The sequence below is a fragment of the Aulonocara sp. 'chitande type north' Nkhata Bay genome, linkage group LG4 (assembly GCF_057382095.1).
Source record: "Aulonocara sp. 'chitande type north' Nkhata Bay isolate Kocher_YH1m ecotype deep benthic linkage group LG4, A_spYH_male_GT1.1, whole genome shotgun sequence".
NCBI classification, from domain to species: Eukaryota; Metazoa; Chordata; class Actinopteri; order Cichliformes; family Cichlidae; genus Aulonocara; species Aulonocara sp. 'chitande type north' Nkhata Bay.
In genome coordinates, this window is record NC_141347.1 from 13,851,401 (window position 1) to 13,874,092 (window position 22,692).

Here is a 22,692-nt window from a genome sequence, read left to right on the forward strand (position 1 = left end):
AAACCAGCACAACACTGTCACTCTATTATTTAGTATGATTTTACCTTACAACAAGAAAAAAAAGTAGAATATTACAGGAGCTTCTTTCTAGCATTTCTACTACATGGTAGAAACAACAAATACGTGTATATTTATTAGCGATTTACACTATGAAATTCAGCGTATATGATTAGAAAATGAAAGTGCCTAAACCGTCAGGCGCGTTGCTGCCTGGGAGGCTAGACTCCGGGAAAACTGGCCCAATCAATGATGAGGTAACATGCTGCCTGTGCATTTTAACCCTGAGCGTGACATTTCAGGGAATAACGAGACAAGGTTCAAGGTGGGATGGGTTTGTATGTTTTTATTGCCTATTATTGCACTAACTTTTCGTATTTATGTTCCTCTTCTTGTATACAGCGCTTTGTGACTGTTTGCCTGTTAAAGTGCTTATTCATTTATTTATTATTATTGTCACGATGCTGATACAGCCATGACTAGTAAAAAAAAAATCTAAATGCACTGTTATATTAAAATGATCCAGTACAACTACAGGAAATGCTGTTCACTATGTCAGTAGAAAGAATATTAAATATTTATATATATATATTTATATTAAATATTATTTTTTAATATTTCTATTTACAGATATTTATATAAGAAGAAAATAATGTTAACATTTTTACTACTTGGGTTCATTAACCCCTCTAATGAAATAATCTCGTACTTCTAGGGTTTACAAAGTTTGGAGGAGCTGAGTTGATTCGCACGCGCTGTGAAGCGGAACCGTTTCTGTCAGGCCATGCTCAGGGCACACACCACCCTTACCCCCTTGGTCTGTCCGATAACACGCCTGAATGAAAACCCAGGAGCGACGCCACTGTCGGTGAAGGTGTATTATAGTACTAACATCGACTGCAGGCTTCTTCTGTGTGTTTTTTCCTTAACTGTCAGTTAGGCATATCTTCGGCAGGGTGAGTTTGCTTTTATTCCTGAAAATAATGTTTGCATCTACGAACTATTTTCATTAATCATGGCCCGCGGTGCAGCAAGCTAACGACGTTATTATGCGTCAAACGGTCGCCGCGTCACAGATGAATTCACATTTCTAGAAACTTCTGACCTACGACCCCTGAAACAGTCAATACTCATAGGCGTTGCGTGGTTGGTTCATTTATAAAGCTTCAGTAGCGCTTGGTGCTGGTTTTATATTGAACTGTGGAGCTGGTTACTGCGCACGCTCATTCAATCCTTGTGCGTTAGCATACCTAGCGTACGGATGCTGTCATTTGTTTACGTGCAGCTAAACACAACTTCGGACTTTGCTAAGCTGTTGATTGTTTTTCCTCTCTGGTTTCCCCCTGCACCTAGAGCTCCGTCTGGTGGACGTGAAACTGCAGCATGGACCCACGGAAAGTGGCCGAGCTGAAAGGCTTCGTGCAGTTGTGCGAGGCTAATCCCGGGATCCTGCATCTTCCAGAGATGGGCTTCTTCCGGACGTGGCTGCTAAAGTCAGTACACTGGGAACTTACCTGTTGCTAAAAACAGTGGGAAGCCATTGTCTAATGCTGGTCTTCCTGGTTTAAGGAATCACAGATGATTTTTTTTTTTTCATAATGCCAAAACAAGTGCTTAGGTGAGATCTGAAACAGACTGTAGAGTTGACCACATGCCCTGTTCCGCCCACCTAACGGTAAAGAACACGGCCCCCCCACCGTAGGGTGCACAAAGCAAAGCCTCACAACACAACTAATTGTTAAATTAAAACCCCAGAGGTTGTTTTGCTTCCGTTGATGTTAATACCTCAACTCTGCAATGCAGAAAACTGTTTTGTTTTTTCATCTGAACAGCTCGGACTGTGGTACTATTATTTGTATATATTTTTAAGGTGCAGTCACTTATTTTTTTTGAGTTTGTTTAATATAAAAAGATATTGTGCTTAAGAATATGCATCGATTAGTGTGTAATTACATTTCCAACAAATTGAGGTTCTCATAAACTAATTAGTTCTCTTAAAAAAATACAGAGGAGCAGGTGTCACTTTATGGAAGCCGCCATGTTACCCTGCAAACTTGAATACAGTGACTGACATGTACATCACTGTATGTGGGTAGAGACCAGCAGCATACGTCAGAGGCCGCAGAGAAATCGTAAGCGTTCGCGTACGGTGGAGGTGAGATTTAATTTGTGTCTGCGCCTTCCCACTCAAGATATGAAAAGTTACACCTAGGTTTTATCGGTCCCCTTCACCAAAGAAGTGAAAAACGCACGATGGTATCTTAATAAAACATCATCCTCTTGCTCCTCACCTCAAGCCTCATCTCCTAAATTGAACTCAGAGAGGTCTAACACACAGAAACGTGCATAAACGTGCTTATTTATTCTTGATATTGTCACAGTTGGGTATTGTCAGCCGATTAGACACGCGACCCTCCTGAGCAGACAATGAGCAGGCTAAACAACAAAAGTTGGTTATAAGCTAACATTATGCCAGGTAATTTTAGTCTCTTGTGTCCTAAAAATCGCTGTTCCATGTGATAAACAAACCTCAGTGACACTGTTATCTGAAGAAAGCGATTCGTTTCAGACTCTTTCAAAGCTTTCACAGTTTTACAGCTGCCTCCAGTGTAAATAGACCTAGAAACACATTGACAACTGAGGTAAACAGCTGACTGACAGCCTGTACTCAATACAGATGAACTGCAGTCAGTTGTTTGTCCTGCAGAAGTTCGATGGGATTATGCACTTGAATTGGGGGGGTTTAAAAACAAGCTGAAATCAGTTGACTGCAGTCTGCAAAAGACTGACATCTGGTGGTGAGATTTTCAGCACTGTAACTTTAACTAAAGTAGCAGACTTTTGTCTGTGCTGCTGAGAATTTTTAGAAATAAACTGCTTGGAAAAACTGAATTAAAAACCAATTAGCCAAAACATTAAAAACTAGACTACTAGTATTCAGACACCCACCAAAGGACAGATCTGATATATGTGTGTGCTGCTGAGCTCTAACTTAATTTTTTAACACCTAACTACAAATCATTAGTTTTCTGATGGATTTGAATACAGGTTTTGTTTTACTACACTCTTGGGCTCACCAGGAGCCCACTATGATTGTTGGGGGTCTGACACAACTTCCTGTGGGGATAAAAGAACGGTCTTTAAAGGTTTGGGACAGGTTAAATAGGGTTAGGTAGGGTAAGGGGCTAGTGAGTACACCTTCTCAGCATCTGTCCTCACAATTATTATCATAGAGGCATGTGGGCCAAAATCTCAAATCAAAGTTCACGGAATGAATGTTTTAAGGTGCCAATATATCGTCCGCTGTGATCGCTTTGCTCACTCCGTACCGTCATCACACAGATACAGGCTTATACTGGTTGTTAAGCCATGAAAAAGTCGCTGCAGTATTTTCCTAAATGATAGTTGTTAGGGCTCCGACAATATCGCATCACAAGTGCCGATAAGAAAGAGAAGGAGTCAAAACTTGAAGCCAAGACTTTGTTGAGTGTCTTTTTTTAGGGGGGGGGGGTTGATTCTTTCTACACACGTTTTCAAACAGTTGCAATATCTCCCTCCGGGCGTCAGTACACGATCGTACACTTGTGTCTTCAAACAACCTGCGACTTCTGCGGGGCAACGAACCAAGTTACAAAACTCAAGAGGTGCAGAACCGGCCAACACGCCACAAAGATTGGGTCTCGCAACACAGGATGTGATCTCAAAATCATCATCAGAAACCAGCGACCCAGGGATCATTAAAGTGGCCTTACTTTGTGCGCTGCTTGTTTTACTCAATTTAAGCTCACTTTTTGCAGTTTTAGATGCTGTGGTTCAGTGAAGTGGTACCAAGGAGAGGGACGTAACTTTAAATCTGATGGTGTATATGATTTGATTACACTAAAATGTTGAGAAATTAACTAAGCAATATGTTCAGGTGAAGTAACCCTGTTGCAATATCTGTTTAGGCTTTTCCTCCAAAACAATGTCTTAAAATTTAATGTTTTGTGTTTATTTTATTGTTCTGTTTTGCAGCATGGGTGCAACAATCCCTCCACCACCCAAGACAAGTGACTCATGCCAGGTGATGCCTAAAATATTATTTAATTGCCTTTTACTTCATGCTAATGTCAGAAATTACACCTCATCGTAACAAAGCGTGCTTTCTGACTTGTAGGGTGGCTGTCCCTGTGGCCCTCCACCCACCGCAGCTTCGCCTCCTGAGCCTGAGCCTGCGCCTGCTGTGCCGTCTGAGAGCGAGGAGAGTGAAATAGGTACTGTATGCCCCACTCAACACTTTGTTTCATGACAGCCTGGAGCTTTGATTTACATGCTGTAAATTTAATAGATTAAATGAAATGATGAACACAATTTACAGAAGATTTTTTTTAATAGAGTACACTTTAACTGCTAGTCCTTTATTTATCAATGAATGTTTTAATTAATTATAAATAAACAGAAAACACTTCTATTTACATCCTATTAAAGCATTTTAACATCATTATTTAGTACTGAAACAGACTCAGAGCTTACCCGCAATCATCTAAATTCCTTATTCTAAATATTTCTAAACTATAACAATGAGGGAGTTAACACAAGAATCAAGTAAGAATACTAAAGAGAAATTACTTGAACAGTTACCATCAGGATACAAACATTAAGTTCACCAAGGAGGATGCCGGGGAAAACACACAGACATAAACATATTAAAAGATATCCAAACTGGGCCTTTATCAAGTCACCAAAAATGCACCGAAAAGAACCTGAAGCATCAACCAGTGAGGAGCACAGTGACTGGGAGAATAACGCTGTCATCCACGGCACTTCAGACCCAGCCACACACTCAGACAAAAACCCTAGCTAAACAACTCAGTGCAGAGAGGAGTGCTTGGTTATAGACATGAGAGCGACCATTCCACAGCCACATGGCACAACACCTCTTCTACAGGATGAGACTGGGCTGTATGCTTGCCTTTAAAGGACAAAGGATGCTCTCCTGAGGATTCTAATGTTCACATTTTGGACAGAGAACAGGAGGCAGTCTACATCCAGTTTTGATTTAACCACCATTCGTGTTTCCACGCTGACAATCCCGTGAGCTTTTAGAGCTGAAGGGGCTTACTGGATGAGACGTGAAACCCAAAAGAAGTCCAATTGGCTTCAACTTGAGCCATTTCAGATCAGGATAGAATTTTTTCCATCCAGGCTGAAAAAGCTAATGCTATCGACAGATGGAGCACAGTGGAGATGTGGCTGGACGCATGTGCAGAAAAATAGCTCACTGATATGTAACAGTTCTGATGTGGTCACATAAAAATTGGTGTAACATCCCAACATAGAATGTTTTTACATTATATCCCTTGTTGGTAGCTGAGATGTGGTGCAGTTTTTGCTAGCTGTTAACCTGTTTTTAAGCTACACCAATAATTTCATTGAGCTTATTTCAGTTAGTGTGGAGCTGAGTAAACGTTCCCCGCCAACAATAATGGTTCAGTCCTGCAGGGATGCTGATGCGAGTAATTGTCTACCCTCCAAGTTATAGAACAAACTGCTCCCGTCTTAATTATTTATGTTATGTTTTTGTGTTTGGTTTCTCAGAAATCGACAGAGAGGGAGTGATCGAGCCAGACATTGATGACCCGCAGGATATGGGCGAGCTTGAAGACATTGAGGTAAAATTATGCACATACATTAAATCAAAATTTAACCCTATCTTAGTTGGAAGCTGAGCCCCTGACTAAGATTCAGAGACAGAGAAATTACTATATTTTAAATTTTAGAGAGACTTGAGGCATAGATATCCATACTCTCCCACAGGTCACAGAGGAAATGATGGACCAGGCCAATGAGAAGAAGATGGAGGCCATTAACGCTCTAGGAGAAGGTGGGTTGATGGTCTGTTTACAATGAACAGTGAATGCAATTCCTGAATGCTTCTCCCTGTACATGGAAGAAGAAATTAAAAGGACTCTATGATCTGTAATGTCTCATTTTAAATATATTTTAGGTGATCTGCAGAAAGCTCTGGATCTTTTCACTGAAGCCATCAAGCTTAACCCCTGCCTTGCCATCCTCTATGCCAAGAGAGCAAGGTGAGAGTCCACTGTGTCCTTCATTTGAAACCACCGCCTCTTCTTCCCTCAGATACCGTCTGTTCTGAATGCCTTTGAGTGTAACTGGTTATTCTCTTCGTTTTAGTGTCTACATCCAGATGCAGAAACCCAACGCAGCCATAAGAGACTGTGACAGAGCCATCAGCATCAATCCAGACTCTGCACAGCCTTACAAGTGGAGGGGGAAAGCTCACAGGTACGAGAGAGCTTCTGCTGCACAGGCAACATAGCCAAACTCTCATTCCAAACTTCCGCAAAAGCATCATTCAGGCCTGAATTACTCCCCTAAATGGGCTGGTCAGTGCTCATGATGTTTGCAGTGATAAGACATGCTTTTATTTTGAAGGCGAATATTGTCCATTTCTGGTTCATGTCACACTTTTTCAGCTTTCACAACCAGTCGGAGAGTAAAATTTTAAAGTTTGCAGACAAGTTGATGTCTTCCATGCAAACTACATGTGACAAGGTTTTTTGGTACAGCACCCTCTTTTACCTAGCAACAGCCAGCAGCCCTCAGCAACCACCAATCACCAAACAGATGGAGGAATGTGCCTTTTCCCTCTTGGCCTGTGTGAATGGGGCCTTAAAAATGCTCCAAATAGCACCAACAACAGACAAAAACACTTCAGTGAGTCAGATTAAGGGAGGTGATGTTAAGCAGATCTCTGTCAGCTCTGCTTCACTGTATTCAATTAGTTCAGTTCGGTTTTATTTATTTAAAAAAAAAACTTGTTGGGGGTGAAGGAAAAGGAAAAAAAGGAGTGCATAGGGAGATGACGACAAATGAAAGTAGAGAAAATGTAATGTTGCCCAGTAGTGGCTTCTTAACTAAAGGATATTTCAGAGGGTGTCTGTCTCTTGAATCCAAACTGGGGCCTCAAAGCTGAAGGCTCTGCCTCCCATTCTACTTCTAGAAACCACAAGTAAGCCTGCAGTGTGAGAGTGAAGTGCTCTATGAGAGTAACAGGATGATTTGATGAGGACTGATTGATCAGGGTTTTATATGTGAGGAAAAAGATTGTAAATTCAATTATGGATTTAGCAGTGAGTCAGAGAAGAGAAGCTAATGTGGGAGAAATTTGATCTCTGTGTCTAGTCTCTGTTGGTGCTACAGGTGCAGCATTTTGGATCAACTGAAGGCTTTTTAGGAGCTTTTAGAAATACCTTTAACTCAAGCAGCCATATAAGTCCTAAAGTGATTAAATATGTGAGTTATTAAAGTTCTGAAGAAGGTAACTGGAAATGGAAACCAAATATTGTCAGTAAATTGATGTTTGTCCTGCTGCAGGCTGCTGGGACACTGGGAGGAGGCAGCCAGGGACCTGGCCACAGCCTGTAAACTGGACTATGATGAGGATGCCAGTGCAATGCTGAAGGAGGTCCAGCCAAAGGTAATAGTGAAGTGAACAGAAAGATTAAAAAACACTTTGCCACAGTTTCATTTTTTTGGTGGGAACAGTAATGCAGGTAGTTCAATATGTAGAAGGTTGCAGTTAAACAGCAAAGTCCTGATCTGTTTACACGATCTTAATGCAGATGAACTCTTTGTAATTTTCAGGCCAACAAAATCATAGAGCACAGACGCAAATATGAGCGCAAGAGAGAAGAGAAGGAGATCAAAGAGAAGCAAGACCGGATAAAGAAAGCCAGAGAGGAGCACGCACGGGCTCAGAGGGTGAGTTGCTGGGAGGAATTCCACAGATTTTCCAGGAGTGAAAAAATCCAAAAACTGTATGACACTGATGAATGTCTCATTCATTGTTTTGCAACAGGAAGAGGAAGCACGACAGGCTGGAGGAGGATTCTTCCCAGGTAGGAGAGCAAAAGCAACTCATTTTACTGCCGAATGCCTTATGATGGAGTCCCATAATTTATACTCCTGTAAACACTGATTGTTTTATTGATCATCCCGTGTCTGCAACGTCCAGGGTGAGAACAATGTGTGAAGCTGTGTGTTCATGTCAGGGTTCTGTTATGCATCCATTTATTAGACACATAAGTGCAAGTATAAGTCTAATCATTGCTTGGCAGGTCCGGGCGGATTCCCAGGCGGATTCCCAGGTGGAGCCGGAGCTGGTCCCGGCATGGCTGGTCTAGGTGAACTCCTGAAAGATCCTGAGCTGCTTAATGCCATGAAGGTGACTAACTCTGTCCTCCACATCACAGCTGTCCCATGGTTAGGGTTGGTTATTTTAACACGTAACACGGTGCTGAGGAGAGTCTTGTAGACAGGACGGCTAATAGAACAATTTTGATGCGCACACTTAGACCAGGGAGCTTCAGGAGTGGGTTGGTTGTTTTTCCACACAGTAACAAATGATTATTTTAGCCTTTAGGGCAGCATGGAGATGAATTTAGTTGTTGTTCTAATTTTTACTCACTGACAAAGCTGTCTGCACAGTGTAGCCAGCACCTCAATAAAGGCAGATACCTAGAAACTGTATTTCTACTTGGTTTAGGAAAAATTCTCATCGTTTTGACATTTAAAAATCATTGATGTCACCTTTAACATTATGTCAGCAGCTGTTCTCCACCGTGAACTATGTTAAAAACAAACACTGCTCACGCCTCACAGATGACAGCTTACAGTCCTGCGTAAAGATGAAAGTGACTTCGTACAGCCCCGATTTGCAGATGCTGTGTGCAGAGGTTCAGGAGCAGAAGTCCCATTGTAAACATATCACGGCAGACCTGACGATGTTTGCATGAACATGCTTTTCAGCTTCTCTTTATTGACCACTTTTCACTCATGGTTGCTTTACGCATACAGCCGGCTGTAGCTTTGCAGCTCACAGCCCGACACACACCAACACAACAGCATAGATGGCACAGACGTTAAGGCGGCGAGGCGTGATTGCGTGTGCCGCTCAGGTGTGTCCGCCTCCCCTGCAGTGGCGCTGCAGACCACGCCCCGCCAGACACATTAACCGGGTAAAATACATATTTAGGCAGAATTTTGCAAATATCTATTTTTCTTTTTTAGCAGCATAGTACTTTTTTCCAGTTATTTTTTTAAAAGTCAGGTCAAGGATCCAAAAGCCCAAATAAGGGTGGCGGCTCACAACAGTGTTTGTTTGCTGAATCATTTTAGTTCAGCTGGGTGTCTTTCCTTTTGTTATATTTCTTTAAGAGTTCAAAATGTGTTAATTACATAAATAAAATGTAATTTTCTCTGTAGCACTTCATGGATTTCATAAGCAACACACCTTAGTTGTTCACACAAAGCATAAAGGTAAAAAACAATATATACAGTGTTATCTTCATTTTAGATGTCAAAAAGTATTTGCTGCTCCCAGTGTTTTCGTTTTCATGGAAACCGGGTTCAAATGGCTCTTTGGGTGTTAAAGGTTGCTGACCCCTGGTCTAGTCAGCCGATCACATGGCAGCAGCCTTTAGGCATGTAGACATGATCCAGATGACAAACTGAAGTTCAGACTGAGCAACATACTGGTGATTTAAGTGGCTTTCAATACAACATTGTTCTTGGTGCCAGACAGGCTGGTGTGTCTGGATTTAAATCAAGTTCTTATGCTGAACAGTACATAAATCGGGGTAGGCAACTCCAGGCCTCAAGTGCCAGTGTCCTGCAGGTTTTAGATGTGTCCTTGATCCAACACAGCTGATTCAAATGGCTAAATTACCTCCTCAACATGTCTTGAAGTTCTCCAGAGGCCTGGTAATGAACTAATCATTTGATTTAGGTGTATTGACCCAGGGTGAGATCTAAAACCTGCAGGACACCGGCAATTGAGGCCTGGAGTTGCCTACTCCTGACCTAAATCATTCAGCCACACATGGCTGTTATGCATTGTTGAATCAGTAAGACCACCATATGACCTATGGTTAAAAAAAAAAACAAAAAAACATCCAACAGATTTTGTTAAGCTGATTTGGAAATGCCCTGGGTGAGCAAAGTTGACCCCATTTTTGTCCAATATCCAACTCCAGGACCCTGAGGTGATGGCCGCCTTCCAGGATGTCGCCCAGAACCCGGCCAACATCTCCAAGTATCAGAACAACCCCAAAATCATGGCCCTCGTCACCAAGCTGAGCTCTAAATTTGGAGCTCCTCCACAGCCATAGACAGGACGGGACCGAAATGGGAGAGAAGAACGAGTGGATATGTGGTGAAACAATCTGGAGAGCAAAGCTTTTCAACAATTATTCACTGTGTGTAGTTCAAACAGGGGAGCAGGTGACGGGTTATCTGGCATGGTGTAGAGGAAGATTGGCAATTTCTTTTTTTTTTTTAATGTTCTTAATCAACCTGTTAGCACTTAGCAACATGTCAACAAAGCAGCCCGGTGGTTAGGAGTCAGGTCTGATACTTATACACCCCGTCCAGCACATCTCAGCTGGGAATTCACTTAAACCACAGGTTGACGTTTTCTAACCTGCGTCATGAACAGCCAAACCGGGAGCCTCCTGCATTAAGACGCTAGCTTAGAAACATTTCTACCGCTGTTTAATACTCACTATGATTTAGCTACTGGTTTCTTTCTTTCTGTGGACGGAGCTGAACTCTCACACCACTGTGGGCCCTTCTTGTTATCAGACGTATTATTATAAAAAGTATTGAACATGTTTGACCCTGTTGGAAAAATTCACAAAAATAAAAGCTCTGTTCCTGCAAATCAGGTTTGATCTGCATTTCTAGTTCTGTTTCCCGTTAAATGTCATGTGTAAAAGAGTTCACTCATTTTTATTTTGACTTCAGTTTTCCTGTGATAATTAAACTGGAAAGAATGATCAGAAAACTCGACTCATCTTTAAACCTGTCATAATCATTGCCTCAATCTGTTTACAAACACATCAGCTGGTTCCAAATGTGGGTCTTTAAAGGTACTTTGATAAATCCGGCCTGGTGGGAGAGTGGGCCACCAGCTACTTAATCCATCCACAACATCTGTCTTTCAGCCAGAGGATTACCACTCTAACACGCAGCCGGCTGGGCTCTTATCAAAGCAGATCTGACTGAGCACTGTCCTGTCACAGCAGACGGCTGATTTGTCCTTTGGATCTCCTTCATTAACTCAGTCTTTTGCCCACAACCCCTGAAAATGTGCTGCTTGTCCCTTCCCCTTTAAAATTCCGACAACACAAGTCACACAAGCTGTATTTTTCACAAGATTCCTGTTTATTTCTGTACTTACAATATACCAGAACAAAATACATGAGAAACAGCTTTTATAAGCGGGTCAGAACAAGGATAAAGTGAGGGTGCTGCTTGCAGAAGCCAACAAAGGGGTGAAGGATAAACGAGCTAGTGTCCATATCTGTGAAAACATGACAGAGAGGATGTTCTGTCAGTACAGCTCTTCAGTTTTAAAGAATAAACAATTTTCTCTGCGGGTCAACAAATGATCAAATGCACTGTTAACCAAGGAACCCCTTAAACCCTTGTGATTGGACCACACAGTAAAACTGTATACAATGTAATGCATGGTACTCACTTCTGAAACTCCCACTCCCTGTTGTCCAGAGGACACACCTGTCTGGTCTTCAGCCAGCGAGAAATACAGTGGAAGTGGAAAGCATGCTGGAAAAGAGAAACAGTAGAAGGATGGTAAAACTACCTAAAAGAATTTTATTTAACAAAAATAACTTCTCTAGTGGAAAATCGATATTTTACTTCAGGTTTACAATATTTAAGTATCATGTATTTTATTTATTATTAGTCCTTTATTTATCCAGGCAAAAATCTAATTTCCAAGAGAGACCTGGCAATACTGCTAATACTAATTCTTTGTACTTCCACACAACAACAATCAAACTTTGAGGCACAACTGGAAAACAAAGAAATAGATCATGTGCGCTTAAAATAACAAAATGACCAGAGGATCAAGTTATCCCAGATTATTTAAAACCATTTTTAAGGATTTGGGAAACTTTAAAACCTTCCATTTAAATAGTGTTCATTGCATGTATAGTTCCTGCATATAAACCTGGCATGAGCAAGCTCTTATAAGCACAACAGCCTTGTGCAGGAAATTCCTATTAAAGTTCATTATGATCAATGTTGGGAAAATCGCTTCAGAAGTTATACTAATATTAATTTGTGTTTAACATGATTCCTCTCACCTTTATGGATCAGCATGCTGATCATTTTTGATAATGATATATCATCTGGAAGATCACCTCTGCCCGATACATAGAACTTCCTATATCTGCCCTTCCTGGCAGCAGAGATGATTGTTACAGGAGGTGCCTGTCATCGTCTTTTTAAGATCACTCCTTAGAAGTCCTAATCTGACTTTGTGAATCTGCATGTTTTCAGTATGAATGCCAAATTTGAACAGGGAGCATCAACAACTGTCAGTGCTACAGACACCAGGATCAGACTGTGAAGACTCAGTTCTACTGTGATATCCTGAGTTGTCCCAGGGAGATCATTCAGTAGAAACAACCTGAACTGTGGAGTGCAGGGCACACACACTTCCTATGACTTCCTCCTTTGTTCCCAAAAAATAATTTCAGACACCCATTTTCATCTTCTTTGCTGTGTGTGATTGGCTTTTGTTGCCAATCACACACAGCAAAGACAGAGAGAAAACAGAGAAAATCAAGTGGTCAGATCAGGATTTTTCTTCCACAGTGCAATTCAAACAAAGAGCAATGGTCTTAAAGGGGAGCTGAGACCATTTTGATCACACTGTACATGTTATATAGAAGCTTACATTGCAAACACCCCAGGCTACAGTGCACTCTTCAGAGGTTGCAGAAGCTTGGTTGGCCTGGCACTCTATGCCTAATGGGTGAGGAGGGAAAAGAGAAATGTGTCAACATAAAAAGCACCATATCACCTACAATGATAAGCAAACCTCATTTACTGTCAAAATGTTCACCAAAGAGATCAAAGACCAAAATGTAAAACTGAACTCACAGAGATCCATGATGTGGTTCCTACAGATAGCACAGTTGTCCACCACAATGTCCCAGGCCCAGAGCGCCACAGCATTCCACTGAGGGGGGAAAAATAAAATCACACAAATATATGATCCAAGATTCATAATCTGGAGATTATTTAATCTAAAAAATGTCTATATCCCCTTATTTGAACCACACGAGGGCCAGCAGTGCACAAACTGCTGTGACTTGAGGGGCACTTTTTGAGCTTAATAACAAACATGACATAAACATATGTTTTATTTAAAAATATATATTTGAACTTTGGTTCATTATGAGTGTCAAATGTCTTTTGATTTGAAAAAGAAGAAGCAAAAGCATCTCTTGAGTGTCTGTAAGAGGGCCTTATCCACTTCCCCATCCCAGAAACACGCCTGAGATGTTACTGTAAACTCTATAGAAGTCCTCAAATCATTAGAGATTTAAGGCATGGGGCCCTAAATATATCATTTGAGTCTAGCTTATTGAGAAAAGAATAGCATAAGAACGAGACACACAGTCGCCATCGAAAGCATGTCAAACGTGTAAACATTATTTTTAAATACAAAACAAAAATTACGTGTGATGTGTAGCTAGGCTAATTCCGCCGGGGTACCGTTTGAACAGCTGATGTGTTTCTGCCCATTACACCTTTGTTATTAATTCAGAGATATCTGTAAGGGCGTTGATTCTCGGCCCCTTAATGGGAAGTGCAAATTCGTGGGTATTCGTTACTAACAGCTACAAGCCTAGTGTCCTATGCCACAGTGACATAGCGCTAAAGTTAGCATGCTAGAGTTAGCTTAGTAAAGGCAGTGAGCGGCACTGAGCTATGATAGCGTCCATTGTTCACATTAGACAGCTTCTTAGTAACTCCCCGGTGAGAGACTTTTTACAGCCATACCTTCTTTACTTCAAATCGTTTCTTGCTTGCGCTATTAGTACCGCTCGGTGTATCCACGTCCATTGCTGCTGCCATCTTGAACGGAAGAGTATGACGTATGAGCCAAATCAGGCGGAAGAAGAGCGGCAGTTTCCGCCGTCGAATTTGAGAAATTTTAAAGCGTATTATATCGATATTTGACGGCGTAATGAAGACAGATCATAGTTATTTTCTTATATTTATTTCAAAAGCTAACAATGTTAACTTTCATGAACACAAAGCGAAAAGCTTCTCCATCCAAAACATTTAGGTTCCACCGAGATTTGAACTCGGATCGCTGGATTCAGAGTCCAGAGTGCTAACCATTACACCATGGAACCCCCACGACTAACCCTCAACTACACCTCAGTATAAAGGTAGGTATCACAGACACAATGTTCTGTCATTTCCCATTAGATATAGTAAATTGTTAGAGCACAAATGTTGCTAACACTGCCAAGTAGTTTGAATTACTATTGATCTCCCATCGATGCTACGGTGATAAGATCAATACTTTGCTTCTATCCTATAAGTTCAGTTTGTAGCCCACTGAATTTTGGAATTAAAAAACTATAGCTCAGACATGCTGTATGAAAATATCTGAAAGATTTTGTATTTACCGTCACGTCTAGAATATTTAAAACCTATAGCACATTTAGATAACAGATGTTGACCAAAAGTGCTTAAAAGACAGGTCTAAAAAAAAAAGAATAGTTTTAAAATAATTAAGAAGGTGAAAGATTTGTTTTGTTGTCGTGTTAACTAATTATTGTGGGAAATTTAAAAAAAAAATCAAAGTGATTTTAGTGGTCATTAAAATGTGTTCAGAATTTGCATATTGATGACTATTTCATAAATCATGAAACACTGATCTCCCTTACATAAGCTGCCCTTATAGGCTAAAAATATTTGTATTGGTATAGGGAATACTGGCTTGATATCAGATCAATACCAACATTTGCAGTACTGCACATAACTAGCTGTGTTTGTCCGTTTTTGTTAGCTTTCAGTATGGATACACCCATAGATAAGATTTTTTTTGGCTATGTGGTTCTTCTATAAACTACACTCAATTCCAATGTGGGATATTGCTGTGCCGTCTCACATAGGGACAATGTGGGATAACATGGCCTCGCTGATTTCACCTATAGACACTTGACGCTTGGCCTCTGTAAATTAGTATGTGCACCACTAAATATACATTTCTGTAATATGCATAGCAGTTGGGCTCCTCTAAAAATGCGTTGTTATTCTCTCTCAACAAACCTTTTTAGTGTTGCATTAAAGTATCCCTGCAAGAATGGTGAGAGATTGGCTGAGTGACTGTCAGGTTTCCTCTGACTTTTTGACTTTGATTTTTCGCTTGGATACAAAAGACTTGCATGGCTCAACATTTTAATTTAGAACCAAACAAATGTAGCTTTCAAGAAACCCAGCTCCTTAACACTCAGGTTTATTGCAAAAAAAGAGGAAAAGGAAAATGAGTTACATGTTCTCATTTCAGTATCTTCTTTTTCTTTGTTACTTTTGGTGGCCCAGGTTTTCTTTGAGGCTGCTTCCTGGGCAGTTTGGCGACTTTAGCTGTGGTCTGTGCTTTGACTTTTCGGGATTTCAAGGAGTCTGCTTTGGATTTCTTCACTTTTGGATATGCAGCACTCTTCTTTTCTGGTGGAGAAATGTTCTCTGGGCAGGACTTGAAGACGTGGATGCCCCGGACCTTCTGACCTCTGAGCTCAGGAGGGTGACCACAAGTTGCGGTCAGCTCCAAACTAACATTCTCCATCCACCTGAGCCACAGATACAAAGAGACAGAGTCAGTAAAGCTGTCAGTTCATTCTAACTGTAGTCCCAGGTAAATCTTACACCGACCTGCGCAGAGGAAGCAGAGAGCAGTCACAACGCAGTGGGTTGTCCTGCAGGTCCACAGTCTCCAGGCCGGTGAGTGGGCTCAGATCAGGAAACTCCTCCAGCTGGTTTCCTCTCACAGTCAAAGTCCGCAGCTCTGAGGCCAGCCCCAGCAGTGCATCCTTGGAGATCTGCACAGTGGTGCAATACAAAGAGTTGAAAAGAAAATTCTTTATCTTGAACAAGCCCTCAGTGCAGTGAATAATCAGCACATATTTTCACATAAACAGTACAGTCACGTTTGGACTAGATATTGGAAACCTGGCTGGTGTTCAAATACTGACAATGCTGAGAAAACATAAACACGTTGCAAACGAACTTGTGATATTAGCTTAAAAGGGTCTCTCGTACCTTTTCCATTCCCATATGATCCATGTAAAGTCTCTTCAGACTTTTGGATAAGGGCTGGAAAGCATTTGGTCCCACCCAACGAACTGAGTTCCCAGAGAGGTTGAGCTCCTGCAGATTAGGGGTCTCAAGCAGAGCGTGGGTGGGCACCTCAGTCAGCTGATTTGAATCCAGGTGAAGGGTACATAGAGAGTCAGAGTCAAGAGCGCCCTTGGCAATGTAAGTTAAGTTGTTATTGCCCAGATATAACTCAGTAAGTTTAGAGCCCAGTGAGGACAGCAACCCACTGGTCTCAAGTTTAGAGATGGCATTTTGCTCCAGGTGTAACACAACCAGACTTGGTAAGAGTGACAGAGCTAGAAGAAAGACACAGAACAGCCATGTTTTAGTTCCAGTGTTTCTTGTAGATAGTATCTACTGAGGCAGACTTAATGTAATTTTTCCACTGACCTGATCCAGGGAACTGCGCCAGCTTGTTCCTCTCCAGGTGGATGTAGGTGAGCTTGGGCACTCCAGCAAAGGCCTTGGGGTCCAAGGACATGAGGTCATTATCAGAAAGATACAAATACAAAAGGTTTTTCATCCCTTGGAGGGCACCACCTTCAATTTCATGGATTTTGCAGGACTGCAAGTGAAGAGAAACAAGTTGGCTGCTGCCTGGGAAGCTGTTGGCTGGAAGGTAGTGGAAGTGATTATCGTGGAGGTCCAGCAACTGCGTCTGGGCGGGGAAGCCTCGTGGGATTCTAGTATGGCCCCGACCCTCACATGTGGCATGCTGGGTCTCAGTCTAGAGAAAATCAGTTTTGAATGTGAAACCTGCAAAACGTCTCAGTGGAAATAACAAACAGTCATCGAGGAAGTACTCTGAGGGTTTACTTAATAGAATACCGACATATCACAGTGCTCTGAGACACTGATAAACATATGAGTAAAACAGCTGCCTTGTAGCATGCAGCATTAGCCTTCATTTAAAGGCCTTTGAAGCATTATTTGTGGTGTGCCAAAAATCTACCACTATGTTACCCATCTAACTACAGTGGAGTTTTAGAGCTTTCAACTCAATTTTATTCATATAGCATGGCCACTTGATCCAACCCCTAAATATATGCTTTATCAAAACCCTTTTAGCATAGCTCTCTAGCTTAAAACTAGAGAGGGTGTCTGCCTCCTGAATCCAAACTGGAAGCTGGTCCCACAGATTAGGGCCCTGAAAGCTGAAGGCTGTGCCTCCCATTCTACTTTTAAATATCCTAGGAATCACAAGTAAGCCACAGTCTGAGAGCCAAGTGCTCTACTGTGATTAGCGAAGTAAGTAAGTACAAGTGAGCCAAGTGAGAGTGTGGTAAAACAGCAAATCTATGAGAAACTGGAGTTTTTATTTTTTCTTCCTGCTTTCATTGTGTCCCAGAAGTGTTTTCTGTCTCCAACTTACATCACATTCACAGTTAGCTGGACACTTGACCTTCTGCTTTGGCTTGGCAGTGGCTGTGACCGTGGGTGGGACTCTTTCCGTACTCTCCTCCTCCTCCACCGGTGACTCCCCCCTCCTGCAGCGCAGATCCAGAGGAGACACCGCCTGCAGAGGCTCATCTGAGAGGTGAGGAGGTCCAGAGCAGGCCCCCAGCAGCTTCACACCACTAACTCTCGCCCACTGCCTCAGTGGAGACATGTAGCAGTTACAGTAGATGGGGTTCCCTTTAGAAAAAGTAAGAAATGCCTGTTGGTCAGCATGTAAAAATGACACATGGTATGCTATCACCCCCCTACATCTTTCTTTCTTGGCCTCACTATGAGACATGAGAAGTCAGATCACTTACATCTGCTGGTTTGGAAAAAATGAAAGCCTGTTATGTTAAAGTAAAAATCTGTGTCCAATAAAAAATATCAGAACACAGGCTTTACCTGTCAGGTTGAGGCTGGTGAGGTCTCTAGGGCCTGAGAAGGGCTCCACGTACCGAAGATGGTTGTGGCTGAGGTCAAGGTGTGAGAGGAGGGGGGCTTGAGAGAAGGCCTTGTCTGAGAGGTCCTGAAGGGACATGTGGCTGAGGTACAGGTGTGTAAGCTTTGCCATGGAAACGGAATCTTCCCCGAGGTAGACCATGGGGTTGTGGTTCATGTGCAGCCGTGTGACCTCACGGAGTCTTAACAGGTGGAGGACATGGCAATTTAAAATTGTCACTTAAAAGCTCACAAATTTTACTACATATATATATATATATATATATATATATATTATTGACTTCTTTCTGAGTGCTGCTGCAGCTGAGGATTCAATGCTAAACACACATTAAAACACACATATCAATACGTCCCATAACAGTCGTCCAGGTTGTCCCACCTCGTCATTGTCTGTGTGGGGAAGAACTGCAGCTCATTGTGATCCAAGTCGAGGCGGCTGAGGGTGAAGAGCCCAGCAAACGCCTCAGGTGCCAGGTTGTTCAGAGAGTTGTGGCTAAGACGAAGAAACTTAATGTTCTGCAGCCCCTTGAGGAGGAAGAGGAGGAGAAGGAGGACCGTTGTGGAATCGCATTACCAAACACATCCAAAAAGATTATTAACGTATTTACCCATAATTTGGAGTACCTGGAAGACCATGTTAGGGATGTAAACCAGCTGGTTGTGGGTTATGGCCAGTGTGTTGAGGAAGCCGAGCTGTGTGAAGGCTCCAGGCTGGATCTCCTCGATGCGATTGTTGTCAAGTCGCAGCTCTTTCAGGGAGGAGAGACCGTCAAAGGACTCCTGCAGCAGTGAAAAGAAGAGAACATCATTCTCATAATAAAGACTCGAGAGGAAAAACTGCGGGCCTCTGATCTTACTTGGTAAAGGATTTCAATTTTGTTGTGAGCCAGGTTTAGAGAGACCACTCGGCCAAGAGTCCGAAAGGCGCCCTCTTTAATCTCGATGATGTTGCAGCGCTGCAGGTTGAGATGGGTGAGGTAGGGTGTGTGCATGAATGTCCCCCTGGACAGCACCTGCAAGTTGTTATTTCTCAGGTCGAGTTTCACAGTAATCTAGAGGAAACAATGAGTATTGGACACACAATTACATGCCAGGACGGAAACCAGAGTGAGGCTGGTTTATTCAGATAATAAGTCTGGTTAGCTAATCACTCTTTGGTTCTAAAATCACTCTCTCTTGATTTCAGCACTAATTACTCACAGAATGTGGTCCGTGCTTCATAATTATACGCTTTCATTCTTTCTTTACTGAGGACAATGAGTGATCATTCACAACACAGGCTGGAAAATAATTACATGCAGTATTTTACAGAAGCTTCTTTAGCAGCAGCAAACTCCCTTTAGATGTTTCTGATGTTTCACTGAGGAGAAATCTTTGTCCTATAAACCTGTTTCAGTTCATCGATATTTCTGGGATGTCTTAATTGAAAACCCTTTTCAGGTCGTGCCAGAGCATCTCAGTCAGGTTAAGAGGAGAGCATTTGAAATTGTTATTGAAACACATGCACGCGCCATCCTTCAGAGTAAAGAGGAGAGGATCCATCCAGCTTGTTATCAACCCTCAGTTTAAAAAGCCTACATGTCTAAGATACAGCAAAACCCCTGAATTCCTCACCTCCTCCACAGTCGGGGGGACATCTGTTAGGTTCTTGCCCACACAGGCTGTTGTGAGTGTGATGCTGTCACAACTGCAGGCTCTGGGACACTTTTTGGCTTCCACGGGTAAAGACAGTGTTAAAACAAGGAGGACGACTTCAGCAGAGAAGATCTGCATCTGTGCCAGTAACACATGTTAGAAATAGAATTACAGGAGTGGCTAAAGGCCCCGGGTTGGGAGACAGACACTAGACACACTAGTTCAAGTTATAAAGCTCTTCTGCACCTTACAGAAGCAAAACAACAGATTTGGGGGTCTTGAAACATGGATTCCTCCTCATTTAGTTGGATAAAGGACTCTGCTTTTCCTTTCATGTCTATAAAATATTTTTGAAGGATTGTCATGTTACCTAAGGTATCTTTAAGGAGGCAGAAGAGCTCTCCACGGTTGAAACCAGCATAGCCTTTTACTTTGTTTGATTTCCCCTGATCTCCCACAACTGGTTCCTGGTTCCCAAAACTCAACGGTTTGGCTTTAGCAACACATGGCACACATCATTTATCTGCCATTTTTAAAATATAGATGTAGCAGGTGATGATCAAAACTGATCGATACTCAATATCTTACACTATATAGCTTAACACTGAATGCTACCATATGAGAAATCTAAACTCCAAAGAAAATCCGAGTTCAAAACCCAGACTCACTGAAAACAAGCAGCTTGGCTTACCTTTAACCATATGGCTGTGCTATCAGTGTTTCCTTGGTAACAAGAATTAGAGATGGATTTAATCTGCCAGTTCGGGCTTTAAGTTGTTCACTGAGGGCTTTACTTCACTCTGAGTGTGCTCAGTACTTACAGCCTGTGGTCCAACAGGCTAACAAACAAGACTTTGGTAAATTCTTTTGTGGTGACCCCTGATCTTTGTGTCCTCTCTCTGCAAATTAACACACTGGCTTCACATTTTCTGAGGCACAAGAAGCGAGCAGCTTCTATTTGCTGACACATGAGATGAAATAACTCACTGCTGGTTTGGAAAAATCAAGGCTTTTAAATCTGAATGCCGGAGTTTCATCCATAAGCTTCCATTATAACCTTAAAAAAGCCTGCTTCATCAGGCAATAATAATTGTGTGAATGCCTCAAAGTATTCTGTTATTTCTGCTAATTCCGGCTATATCTTTTGGTATTTATTACTATTATACTTTTTAAAATATTACACTTTTTTCCTTTTGTCCCATTGAAATGAATGGAAAACTTCCACAATTCTGCTAAAACTTGCTTGTTTTTGAAACTTAACTACTTCCTCATACTTTCACGTAGAAACTCCATTCAAACTTTAAAATGTTCTCAAATTATTGGGCTTTTTATGTGTGATTCAGCTTTTTCATATGTGTTACTGTTTTAATTTAATGCCTCTTTAAGTTTTCAGTTGCAGCTTTGTGATTTTCCAGAAAATACATGCGTTGTTATGGTTGCTATGCAATTAACTCAGAGTGACAACTTGTCCTTTCTGAACTTTCTCTTCATGTCTGAACAACTTCTTGCTACTCACTCAATTTTCACTCAACCTCCACAAATTATACATCAAAACGTGGGGATTTTTGCTGGCTTTCAGAAAATGTCACTATCATTGTTGTGGAAGTTACAGATTTTTATCAGATCGCCTCAGAGCAACACAAAGTCTGAAAACTCTCCATAGAAAGTCAATGGAGAGTTTGTTCAAAATCAGCGCTGGAACTCTTTAATGAGAGCCATTTTCAAATCGTCATATCTCCTTAACAAAGCAAAGTTAACAAATGAGGCTTGTGCCAATTCATCTTCAGACACTGCTGACACTCACGGTCGAAGCAGTTTTTACAGTCATCTTACCGTTGAGCCATAAATTACATTTGTTTGAGGGGTGGAAATCTGTCCTTTCTGTCCGCAGTGAAGGTTCAAAGTCTGCCGATTCACCCAGTACAAGTGACAGGACAAGTGCTTCTATCCCACCGAGTTTTACAGTAGTTACACAACGTTTTGTAACTCCAAAAAACGGCGCAGTACCTCTGATTGGTGGACTGAAATTGAGCAGAACCAGGTTGTTCTGCCTCTTTTCAGCAGAAATTTCAGCGTTTTCACCTCTTATCAGCACAAATCTCAGCCTCTTCTGCTGTTTTTATCAGAATTGTCAGCTTTTTTCAGTTACGTGAGAACCAGTTTGGCTCAATGAGTAGCTGAAAAATTGCAGCCTCTTCTGCTCTTTCAGAAGAATTTCAGCTTTTTTACCTCTTTTCAGCACAATTCAGCTTCTTCGGCCCCCTGCATATTTTTTCTCTCATCATATCTATTGTTGGGACAAGAACTGCTTTGGCTCAGTGAGATGAGCAGCTGCTGTGAGATCTGTTGGTGCAGGTTTGAATCCTACTTGTTGCTGTTAGCACACCTCTGCTTGCATGCACTCTGCTTTAGTGACACTGTTCAGTGTACCCTTTCAAATAAAGCAGTTTTCAGCAAAGAGTTCAGCTTCTACACAGTGTTTTCATCAGATAGTTCTCCTGCTGTTTTCAGATTCCACTGCAAGGCATTCACACAGCATTTTCGCAGGAAATGCAACTTTTTCTAGTTATTACTACCATTTCAACTTTTCTTTCTCCGTTTTGCATTACTGTAAAATCTGTATCTGCATTACATCTTTGGAGTTTAAAGTTTTGCTTTTTATTTTTAAATAAAACTCATTCCAATAAAAGCTCGGATGCTATCTGAAATATAAAAAAACCTAAGTGTAATGATTTGAAATGCTTATAAATCCCATTTTTATTCTGACTGCAACATTCGAAGAAGGAAAAAATTATTTGGGAAAGAGCCACGTTCACCACAACAGCCTTCTTCTTTTAACTGCAGCCAGGCCATTTCAGCACTGAACCTCTTCGCTAGGTTTAGCATCGTCTTGCTGAGATATGCAAGGCCTTTTTCTGAAAAAGACATTATCTGGATGGGAGCACATAT

The 22,692-nt window shown here is 41.6% G+C and overlaps 3 protein-coding genes and 1 non-coding gene across 8 annotated transcripts; 1 reads left to right on the forward strand and 3 right to left on the reverse strand.

Moving 5' to 3' along the window:
- Positions 1–792: 792 nt before the first annotated feature.
- Positions 793–10,851, forward strand: st13 (ST13 Hsp70 interacting protein). Of its 3 annotated transcripts, none has more exons than XM_086288601.1 (13): positions 793–953; positions 1,351–1,490; positions 4,012–4,060; positions 4,154–4,250; positions 5,575–5,648; positions 5,794–5,860; positions 5,984–6,068; positions 6,175–6,285; positions 7,378–7,480; positions 7,648–7,764; positions 7,862–7,901; positions 8,121–8,227; positions 10,038–10,851. In XM_086288601.1, exons 2-13 carry the CDS (start codon positions 1,381–1,383, stop codon positions 10,170–10,172), a joined length of 1,095 nt encoding a protein of 364 aa, XP_086144727.1. In that variant the 5' UTR covers positions 793–953; positions 1,351–1,380; the 3' UTR covers positions 10,173–10,851. The 3 variants fall into 3 exon arrangements, with proteins under 3 accessions (XP_086144727.1, XP_086144729.1, XP_086144728.1); XM_086288603.1 differs by lacking the exon at positions 793–953 and adding an exon at positions 1,019–1,143; XM_086288602.1 differs by lacking the exon at positions 793–953 and adding an exon at positions 1,088–1,233.
- A 354-nt stretch (positions 10,852–11,205) lies between these two features.
- rbx1 (ring-box 1, E3 ubiquitin protein ligase) lies at positions 11,206–14,031 on the reverse strand. The gene is made up of 5 exons (XM_086288608.1): positions 13,879–14,031; positions 12,973–13,051; positions 12,767–12,837; positions 11,543–11,628; positions 11,206–11,365 (listed from the first exon to the last, which is right to left on the reverse strand). The coding sequence occupies exons 1-5, from the start codon at positions 13,951–13,953 to the stop codon at positions 11,353–11,355; spliced, it is 324 nt and encodes a 107-aa protein (XP_086144734.1). The 5' UTR covers positions 13,954–14,031; the 3' UTR covers positions 11,206–11,352.
- A 134-nt stretch (positions 14,032–14,165) lies between these two features.
- On the reverse strand, positions 14,166–14,237 carry trnaq-cug (transfer RNA glutamine (anticodon CUG)). Its single transcript has one exon. It is a non-coding gene; the product is annotated as a tRNA-Gln (tRNA).
- A 1,096-nt stretch (positions 14,238–15,333) lies between these two features.
- On the reverse strand, positions 15,334–21,709 carry chadla (chondroadherin-like a). 3 transcript variants are annotated; one of them, XM_086288607.1, is made up of 11 exons: positions 21,577–21,709; positions 19,723–19,881; positions 18,966–19,160; positions 18,733–18,888; positions 18,488–18,633; positions 18,052–18,290; positions 17,582–17,844; positions 16,600–16,672; positions 16,153–16,505; positions 15,766–15,932; positions 15,334–15,683 (listed from the first exon to the last, which is right to left on the reverse strand). In XM_086288607.1, the coding sequence occupies exons 2-11, from the start codon at positions 19,879–19,881 to the stop codon at positions 15,392–15,394; spliced, it is 2,043 nt and encodes a 680-aa protein (XP_086144733.1). In that variant the 5' UTR covers positions 21,577–21,709; the 3' UTR covers positions 15,334–15,391. The 3 variants fall into 3 exon arrangements, with proteins under 3 accessions (XP_086144733.1, XP_086144730.1, XP_086144732.1); XM_086288604.1 differs by having other exon boundaries at positions 16,600–16,936; XM_086288606.1 differs by having other exon boundaries at positions 16,600–16,936; positions 21,595–21,650.
- Positions 21,710–22,692: the final 983 nt, after the last annotated feature.

What these genes read in the sequence shown, in the direction of transcription:
- st13 (XM_086288601.1), top strand. Translation starts at nt 1,381, where the DNA reads ATGGACCCACGGAAAGTGGCCGAGCTGAAAGGCTTCGTGCAGTTGTGC. An exon ending in CTCTATGCCAAGAGAGCAAG is followed by an intron (nt 6,069 to 6,174) that starts GTGAGAGTCCAC and finishes TCTTCGTTTTAG; the next exon opens with TGTCTACATCCAGATGCAGA. An exon ending in AGCACGCACGGGCTCAGAGG is followed by an intron (nt 7,765 to 7,861) that starts GTGAGTTGCTGG and finishes GTTTTGCAACAG; the next exon opens with GAAGAGGAAGCACGACAGGC.
- rbx1 (XM_086288608.1), bottom strand. Translation starts at nt 13,953, where the DNA reads ATGGCAGCAGCAATGGACGTGGATACACCGAGCGGTACTAATAGCGCA. An exon ending in GAACCACATCATGGATCTCT is followed by an intron (nt 12,838 to 12,972) that starts GTGAGTTCAGTT and finishes CTCACCCATTAG; the next exon opens with GCATAGAGTGCCAGGCCAAC. An exon ending in TAGCCTGGGGTGTTTGCAAT is followed by an intron (nt 11,629 to 12,766) that starts GTAAGCTTCTAT and finishes TCTCTTTTCCAG; the next exon opens with CATGCTTTCCACTTCCACTG.
- chadla (XM_086288604.1), bottom strand. Translation starts at nt 19,881, where the DNA reads ATGCAGATCTTCTCTGCTGAAGTCGTCCTCCTTGTTTTAACACTGTCT. An exon ending in TCCCCCCGACTGTGGAGGAG is followed by an intron (nt 19,161 to 19,722) that starts GTGAGGAATTCA and finishes TGTTTCCTCTAG; the next exon opens with ATTACTGTGAAACTCGACCT. An exon ending in TCCCTAACATGGTCTTCCAG is followed by an intron (nt 18,634 to 18,732) that starts GTACTCCAAATT and finishes TTCCTCCTCAAG; the next exon opens with GGGCTGCAGAACATTAAGTT.